General features: G+C 44.9%; 1 protein-coding gene across 1 annotated transcript in view; it reads right to left on the bottom strand.

Annotated features, from left to right (window-relative positions):
• LOC111156005 (fibroblast growth factor 2) overlaps positions 1 to 9,132 on the bottom strand; it is a 56,991-nt gene extending 47,859 nt beyond the window's left edge. The window contains 3 exon segments of the mRNA XM_022516534.1: positions 8,287 to 8,725; positions 8,727 to 8,889; positions 8,999 to 9,132. Of these exon segments, the coding sequence (XP_022372242.1) occupies positions 8,287 to 8,725; positions 8,727 to 8,889; positions 8,999 to 9,132 (736 nt within the window).
• Positions 9,133 to 9,539: the final 407 nt, after the last annotated feature.

Raw genomic sequence — 9,539 nt, forward strand, 5'->3', positions numbered from 1 at the left:
TACAAAAAAATCCATCCCAGTCCTTGCCTGCAAGGAGTTCAGTCCCACTGCCAGACAGAAACACATCAACCATGTCTGACAACAGAAATCATTAGGTTCTGCAGCAGAATATGTACCAAGCACTGTGGGGAAAACAAAGATCCAAACAATTCTTCCTTGGGTAAGTAGGGAAACTTTCACAAAAGAGATGATTGCTGAGCTAAAGTCTTAAAAGACTTAAAAGAAGAAAAAGGTGGGAACAGAAAGAGTGTGTGTGAGAGGAATTGATAAGAAAAAGGATTTTCCAAAAACAAGCTCACATGAGGAAAGGCCAATCACTTTAACAGTGATGGCCTGTCAGATGAGAGACGTCAGCAGCATCAGGAGAGTAGGGATGGTAAATATTTGGAAATAAGATTGAGCAGGTAGATCACATGTGAAAAGGGAAGTCAGGTAGGGTCTGGTTGTAAGTGAAGGGTAGGGGAAATCAAAAGACAGGGCAAAGAAAAATCACTAAGGCAGGGAAGCCTCTGAGGCATCTAGCTTTGAAGACTAGAAGAATAATTTTCCTACAAATAGAAATTTGGTAGAAAGGGATGTTAGTTTGAAAAAAAGATGTTAAGTTCTTTTTTACGCATTTTGAGTTGAGTCTATGACTACGGCAGTTTATCTGTCCTTCAAGCAGAGGGCAACACGGTCCTAACACAGACATGGGAAATCAGGGACTGAGACGGAGACTACCAATGATCTGCTGGAGAAATGGGAGTACTCAGAAAGAAGAGCAGAGGGCCCAAAACAGAGCCTTGGGGAATATAATAGCAAAAGAGCAAAAATAAGAGAACCCACAAGCAGGGACCGTTGGATGGGTGAGAAAACCAGGTTGATGGGGTGTAAGAGAAGCCAAAGAATTCTCAAGAAGACAGAGGCAGGGAATAATATCAAGTGCCGAATCATAGGGCATCAAGTATCAAGCGTCAAGTAGGGTGACAAATTGGATAAGGCCACATGATTGAAGTGAAAGGCTGCTGGCCCACAAGGATTAAATAGAATTCCAGGGGGCAGGATCCAGAGTTAAATAGAGAAAAGAAGATGAACTAGAAGAAGAGAGCACAGGATTCCAGGATATTGGCCTCAAAAGAATGAACAAACAATGCACAGCACACCTAAGAAATGTTATGTACCACAGAGTACATGATAAAAATCCAAATGCTTTTTGAAGAAAACAGAATTCCTAACAAGTTTAAACTATTAATCCCGAAAAATGATTTAACTTTCTATAGAGATTACTCTAAGAAAGGCTAAGATTAGCCTTAAAGGCTAAAGCCTCTAAGATTCCCAAATACTTTTCAAATATAATTTTGTTCATATAACCATCTTCAATAAAAGACTGACCAAGTGTCTAAATGCACACATTACTACACCAAGAGCAAGAAACCTTACTAAGCTTTCTTTCTACAGCACATGGCCCATGAGTAGTTACTACACAGGGTTGGGTGGTCCACACAAAATGTTTTCATCCGCCACTGACATTTAGTAAGCACTCCCTGAGGAAAAGGTCCTAAGCCTTTATAGTGCTTATTTATATAGAGAATTCATGGTTCCTACCCTAAGGTGCCAGCATCTTCTCAAAGTGCCTAAATTATAAACAGAGAACAATGTACTCAGAGAATGAGCCAGATCCATTACACTCTGTACAAATTTCCTTTAAGGAAAAAAAACACAAACATTTCTATCTTGACTCATTTTATTGCTTAATTATAAATTTCACCTGCAAATTAATGTATAGCTTAATTTAAATAATTAAATAGGGACAGCTGGGTGGCTCAGATGGTTAAGTGTTTGTCTTTGGCTCAGGTCATGATCCCAGGGTTTTGGGATTGAGCCCTGCATGGGGCTCCCTGCTCAGCAGGGAGCCTGCCTCTGCCTCTCTCATTCCCCCTGCTTGTGCTCTCTTACTCTGTCAGAGAAGTAAATTAATTAAAATAGTTCATTAATTAATTATAAATTAAACAGGAAAATTCCTTTCAACAGCTCAATTATACGAGGAACTTCCTCCTCATTTTTATCATCTCTGGAATATCTTAAAAATCTGGAAAACTTTCACTTCGGGATTCTATAGAATAATTCCATTTAGAAGGTAAGTTAATATGAGGGAATAAGTAGCCCTTTGAAAATAAAAACACACGCATGCACCACAGATTTCTGCAAATGAATAAGCAAGCATTAAGGATACACTGGTCAATTGAAAAGTCACCTTGCCCAGGAAGAGTGACAGAGAACAGCTGGGATGAGACACAAATTAAACACTGAATATTGGCTGTCTGTTGCCTCCAGGTCCTCCAAATTTCTTCAAACTAAAAATATCCTACAGGAATTTAAAATGGGACCAGTCTGGCTTCTAAGAACCAATCTATGGCTCAAGGGGTGAGGTTTTCTGGGAGTCACCACTCTTAGTCCTCGCCTAAATTTCTGGGGCTATAAATAACCTAGCTCAGAGGAGGAGTATGATAGCAAAAGAGAACACAATAGTGAATCTAACAATAGATACAACAAAACACTGAAAATCATGCTGCCACAACCACATTTCCAAATGACATAATCTTCCAAATGATTTTGCAAACAATCAAGCATTAAATATTTATTGAGCATTGAGAGCATTTACGAGACCGGATCTCAGATTTCAGATTGCAAAAAATGACCAGCTCAAAAACCAAGCAGAACAAAATACATTTGCTTGGATAGAATACAGTCATAGGGTTCAGGTTTTTGCCCTGAATGTGCTGATTTGCCTTGTTCCAGTTCATGTCTTTGACTCTTACCCCAGACCAGCCTTCTAACAGATGTGTGCTATAGGACAAAGGGGCCCAAGCAGGGTTTTTGGAAAATCAACAAACGCTGGAATTTGGAAAAACAAGCAAAGGCTATGGCACATGTGTAGTGATTATCCTGTTGTACAGGCATCTTTTGGTTGAAAAACAATTTCAATGATGTGAGACTCAAAACTTACCTCTTTTGGTATCACAGATGGTGATTTCTAAGAATCAATGCATGGATGAATAAAGTCAACTTTATAATTATAACATATAAAGAATCATTTATGTCTCATTTATTATATCTGTAATATTTTATTTTCAAATTAAACTTAAAAATTATGGCCATCCATTTAAAATAGTATCATAAATCTAAGTGAAAATACTTAGAACCCCATTGTTACACCATTGTCAAAGTCTAATTACGTAAGGGCCATTTTATAAATACAAGGAGAGCCCTCAGGGTGTGTCACAAGAGGATACTGCCTTTTCTACACTGAAGTCACTTGGCATCAAACTCTTCTTAAAAGGCTTCTAAGGTGTGGTAATATCTATGACTCATGAATTGTCCTTTCATTGCTCTACCAATTACATGATTGCCATGATTAAATGAGCTATTAGATTCTTACTTCATTTGTGTACTGCACGTAAATAGCATTATAGTAAATATTGTGCTTAATAAGGCAAATTAGTGGGATCCACTTGCCAGATATTACCCAAAAGAGATGGGAGGAAAGAGTCTAGTATCACTGCATCAATGGTGCCATTTACATAAAGGGAGGGAAGAAAGGTGACTTTATCTAATATCCCAGGAACACATCTAGAAGCAACCTATGAACTAGTTAAGAACTCCATTACACAGTGGGGCTGGCTTGGCCAGTGCTATGAAATGGAGGAAGCCCATAAAGGGGGGCCCTGGAGGGGGCTCTCGAGACTGAATGCAAGAGTGCAATGAGGCTGGGGGAGGGCAGGAAGACAAGGCAAGGGACCAGGTGGGTAAGAAGCTCACTCAGGATGATCACCGGGGAAACTAGCCGAGGAACTCGGGTCATCAGTCACTGTTCTGAGCCTCAATCCTCTCTTCTATAAAACAAGATCGGTGAACTACAAGGTCTGACGCCTCCCTCTGAATTTCACAAGCCCTTGTTTTTATGACTGGAATTGCATGGAATATGTGCCGTGGCAAAGGGCATGGGTGTCAGGCGGGCCAGGATCCCATCCCTGCTCCACACAGGAGTGGGCAGGTCCCTCTGCCTCTCCAAGTCTCAGTGTTCTCTAGGGCCTGGAAGCAAAGAAGACAGCAAACAGGCCGCCACCTCCTAGGAGAAGCCCAAGGGTAGAAACAGCCAACTAACGCCATTTTTTTCCCAAATAAGAGCATCTGGAACACATTTAATGCTAAAATCTCCATAAGCAGCATACATTTCATTCACTGCTCTCCAGCACAGGGTGTATGTACGTGCTCCTTGGGATAAAATGTTCTCTCTTCCTAAGTTTTTACATGGCTCATGACTTTAGAGTATATACTTAATGTTCCACAATCCCATGGGTGTTTGAAGAGGCCAATCAAAACATCCAGGATACCAAAAGGAAGCCAGGTGAGCAGCACACCTGCTGGAGAAATAGACTCTGTTATCACATCTTGCCTTTATCAAAACTCTCATGTTGAATGAAAGTTACTCCAGGACTATGAGGAACGTGCAGGAAAATCAGCCCTTTCAAGTGAAAACAACACAGGCGGATACCCAGGTGTGAAGCAAAAGTGACCTTCAACAACACTGAGAAGAAGGAAAACTGGTGTTCAGTCATCTTCTCCCTCCCCTTTCCTTTCTGCCTCTGCCCTCTGCCCACACCTCCCTGCCTTATTTCCCCTTTAGCACCTGAGCCACAACCCCCATACCTAACTGGCACCTCACATTTATACAATCCCTCCTTAAATTCCAGTCTTGCTCAGGTATGGGGAAGAAATTAAATTCACAATTTAACTCATACTAAATGTTAACATAATGACTGAACTCTTCTTTTTAAAGCTATTTGCATTTTAGAAGACATCTGGGCAGAAAATGCTAATTCCAAAGTAATTGGCAAAATCGGAGATTTTCAGGTCAACTGGACAAAACCATTTGAAGTTTTTCAACTTTTCAAGTATGTCTGCATATCTGAGCCATAATTCAATAGGAAACTGTGGCAACCATTAACTCTGCTTTCCTTTCTCCATGTTTTCTGGTCAGTCTTGTTTGTTTAGGTAATGGAGGAGACGTGATTGGGAAAATATTGTTATATCATGTCCATAATCACTTTTTTTCTTGTATCTTTCCCATCAGTCTTGTCCTGGTTTGGTCAACTATCAGTATATCTTTGACATGCCAGAAAAATATACTGTACTTAAACTTATTTCCAGGTTGTGCTACACTGAAGTGGTCTAAATTCGTCATTTTAGGTTTTTATTCTTCTCAGTCTATTGCCTGGTAAAAGGTGATTTTAAAAAAATCCGTACCTAAGTTGAGAAGCAACATGGGGAGTTGGGGGGGGGGGGGGTAGGAAAGGAATAAATGAAACAAGATGGGATCGGGAGGGAAACAAACCATAAGAGACTCTTAATCTCACAAAACAGAGGGTTGCCGGGGGGAGGGGGTAAGGAGAGAGTAGTTGGGGATGGTATGTGCTATGGTGAGTGCTGTGAAGTGTGTAAGCGTGATGATTCACAGACCTGTACCTCTGGGGCTAATAATACATTATATGTTAATAAAAAAATTTAAAAAGTAAAAAGTAAATTAAAAAAAAAAAATCCGTACCTTCCACAAATCTGGATGAGTATTCTACTCTTCAGTTTCAACATGCTGTCTTTAGCTTGTTGTGAAGTTGGCAGGATTCTCAACCTTAGCGCTATTAACATTTGGGGTCAGAAAATTTTTTGCTGGGGATAATGGAGGTATCCTGTGCATTGTAGGACAGTTAACAGCATCTGTGGCCTCTACCTACTAGGTACTAGTAGCACCATTCCAAATATGAACCAAAAATGTCTTCAGGCCTTGCCAAATGTTGAGGGTGGTGGGCAGGAGCAAAGTCACCACCCCCCCTTTGAGAACCAGTGAGTTAAAATAAGATTATGAAAAATTCATAGGTGGGAAGAAAAAGTTAACAGATGTTATTACAAGGGCAGTAGTATGCTATGCAATTCAGAATTATCCTAACTCACTATCCTCTATATAGTTTTATTCTAAAAGAAAATCAAAAGCTTCAAAGAAAAAAAAAAGATTCAACAATTAATAAAGTATCTTAAAAAAAAAAAAAAAAGGCATAGGAGAAGCCCCAATATGAACCTAATCTGGTGGAGAGTTCTTCTGTCTTTTAGTCATAGAACATGCTCCTTTATCATTACAGACAGTTTGCGCTACTAGAAAAGAACAAAATTATTTGGGACATACATGCACCTGACCCTAATCAGCTGTGCTGGCCTAAAAGAAAAATGCAAAACAAACTTCAAACACAAAGTTTAAAACTTAATTTTGGGGATGCCTGGGTGGCTCAGTGGGTTAAGCCTCTGCCTTCGGCTCAGGTCATGATCTCAGGGTCCTGGGATCGAGCCCCACACCCACATTGGGCTCCATGCTCAGTGGGGAGCCTGCTTCTCTCTCTGCCTGCTGCTCCGCCTGCTTGTGCTCGCTCTCTCTCTCTCTCTCTCTCGGACAAATAAATAAAATCTTTAAAAAAATGAAAACAAGGGGCGCCTGGGTGGCTCAGTGGGTTAAGCCTCTGCCTTTGACTCAGGTCATGATCTCAGGGTCCTGGGATTGAGTCCCACATCGGGCTCTGCTCTGCAGAGAGCCTGCTTCCTCCTCTCTCTCTCTGCCTGCCTCTCTGACTACTTGTGATCTGTCAACTAAATAAATAAATTCTTAAAAAAAAAAAATGAAAACAAAACTTGATTTTGTGAAACCTATTCAAGTTACTAAAATAGAGAAACAGCACTAACCCATATATACAGGGTTACAAGTACCTTTGCAGTTTTACTGGATAATGTAAGTGATTGATAGATTTTAAAAATTACGTCAGACCCGAAAAAAATTAAAGAGTTGCATCTTTTGCTGGTTGCTATTTTGGAATCAATAAAGACCCAATATAAAAGCACATTTCCCATTCATCAACCCAGGTTTGGTGGCAAAGCTTTGGCCTCTTCCTGTGTCACCTCACAGGTGTGAATGACATTCCATCAGCATCTTGTGATAAAGAGGTTAACTACTGGGGAGTGAAGCTTGTACCTGGGGAGGTCTTTTCTCAGGAAAATAGAGGAGCAGAGTCTTCATCTGAAACCCAGAAAAGAAGGCCAAACACAGGGATTTTAAAACGGCTGTTTCACCTGCACTTACAGGATGCCAGTTAAAATATACTCTGATCTTCTTTCTCCCATTTTAGAGTCCACCAGTGTTGTTAATCAACCCATTTTATACCCCTTTCTTCTTGTTTTCTATAGACCAGTTGGTCTCAAAGTGTGGTCCCAGGTCAGCACCACCTGGGGAACTCGTTACAAATGCAAATCATCAGGCCCCACTCCAGACCCAAGGACTCAAACTCGGGAGACAAGGTTCAGCAATTTGTTACAACCCCCCAGGGGATTCTAATGTGCCCCTCAAGTTTGAGAACCAATGACTGTAGGCCAGCGTTATTTCTATAACCACTAATAGATTATTTATTACTGAACACAAAAGTGTACACTAGTGAAATGAGACCTCCCAGCGCTGTATATAAGCTCTCATTTGAGCCTCAAACCTGATGCAAGGTAGACATCGCCCCCACTTTAAATCTGAGGAAACAGGCTCAAGGTCCCAAAGCTAACAATTGCAGGCGGATGATTAAAGCTTTTGCGGTTCTCAACACTGTTGAAACAGAAGTGTGTCGCACTTTATTAACAAAGTCCATATCTATTGCTCTGAAAGCTTTCGGCAATTAGGAAAAAATTAGAAATAGATGGGTGAGAGCAGAGTGCCAGCTGGCTCGAATCCTACCAAATCGGAGTTTAAGGGCACAACTCTGGGAAGGTATTTTTCCAATAAAGAACACTTAATTCAAGTTTGGTCCCTCTGTCTCCGTCACTGGGACTGCAGGCCCCCAACACAGAAGGGATTGGAACTTCAGGGTGGGGACCCGGACGGCATCTCAGCTAGCCAGCTCACCTCTCCGCCGCCTGGCATTCCGCTAAGCAACAGGTTGCGCTAAGGCCAGGCCCAGGCACCCTGCGGCTCTGGGCCCAGGGGACTGGTTTACCAGGGGAAACTGGCACACTCCGAAGCCCGGGGAAGTGTCTAACCCGACACCGCAGCTCCGGGGAGGTGGGGGCGAGTGGTGAACCCGAAACCGCTGAAGGCTGCGCAGAAAGAAACCACAGGTCCCACTGAGGTCAGAGTGACGAGAAGGAAGAAGCTGGAATGGAGGGGCGGGGGAGAGAACCACAGAAGATGGAGATGGGATGGGGGAGGAAGAGCGGGCCAGCACTCACTGTGAGGATCGCTCTTCTCCCGGACCCCGTCCACTCTGCCATCGGGGTGGATGCGCAGGAAGAAGCCCCCGTTTTTGCAGTACAGCCGCTTGGGGTCCTTGAAGTGGCCGGGCGGGAAGGCGCCGCTGCCGCCGTCCTCCGGCAGGGCCGGCAGCGTGGTGATGCTCCCGGCTGCCATGGCCCCGCCGGAGCTCTGCCGGGGCGCCCGCGCCCCTGGAGCCGCGCGGGGAGCCGCCGCCCCCCGGCCCCGGCCCCCGACCCGGTCCGGGGCACGGCCACGGCCCCGGCCCCCCAGCCTCCCGCCCGGCAGCGCGCGGCCGCGCCCGCGGGCCCCCAGCCTGGAGCCGCTCCGCCGCTTCCCTCTCCCGCTGCCCTAGAGCGCAGGGCGCCGCGGGGCTCGGGAGCTGGGGTTTAGGGCTGGGTGTCTCCGCGGCCGCCGCTCTCGGGAGGGCCGCCTGCCGTAGCTGCAGCGCCCGCGATCCGGCAGCAACCGCGGTACCGCGTCGGCTGGTCTGGCACCGGCCGGGCCGCGGCGTCACATCTTCTACATCTCCACCCCCGAACACCCACCCCCCCACACACGCCCCCGGCCCTCCTCCCTTCCTGCGCGCCGCCCCCTACTCGCTGCGGGCTTTCTGGGGCCGGCCTCTGGGTCGGGAGCTTTGGCCTCAGCACGCAAGCGCGGGACATAAGTCCGAGGGGGAGCCCGAACGCAGCCGGCGGCGGGGGAGGTGCGGAGGGCGAGCGGGGAGGCGACCGCGGAGGCCACCGCAGCTCTAGGGGCTCGACCCCAGCGAAGCCCCTCAGAAGTCGCCCCAGCCCAACCCTGCGCCACCCAAGCCACATTTAGTCTTCCTCCACACTGCAGAGCTTTTGCTGTGCAACCAGTCGTGACTCAACTTTTTTCTCCCCCATTCTTTTTCCTTGTCAGCGTTTCAAAGCGAAGAAACTCTTTCCACCCCAAGAAGTACAGGAATCGGAAATGAGGGAGGATTCCGTGTCAGAATAAGTTCTGAACGCCCCTAATCACCAAAAGAAGAGGGGCATGCGTGGGGCACAAACCGTTAAACTTGAAGGCAGAGGCTGAAATCATTGACTAACAAAAGGAAAGTATGAGGCCAGAGGAGGGGAGCACACCAGAGAGCTAAAAGAAAAAATAAAGATTTTGTTTTACCACCCTAACTTGAATTAGACAACGTGGAAAGATGAAGATAGGCCTCAAATTCTTATGTGATAGAAGTGCATTAATGTCT

Source organism: Enhydra lutris, unplaced genomic scaffold (assembly GCF_002288905.1).
Source record: "Enhydra lutris kenyoni isolate GAN:26980312 unplaced genomic scaffold, ASM228890v2 scaffoldscaffold3, whole genome shotgun sequence".
In the NCBI taxonomy this organism is placed as follows: Eukaryota; Metazoa; Chordata; class Mammalia; order Carnivora; family Mustelidae; genus Enhydra; species Enhydra lutris.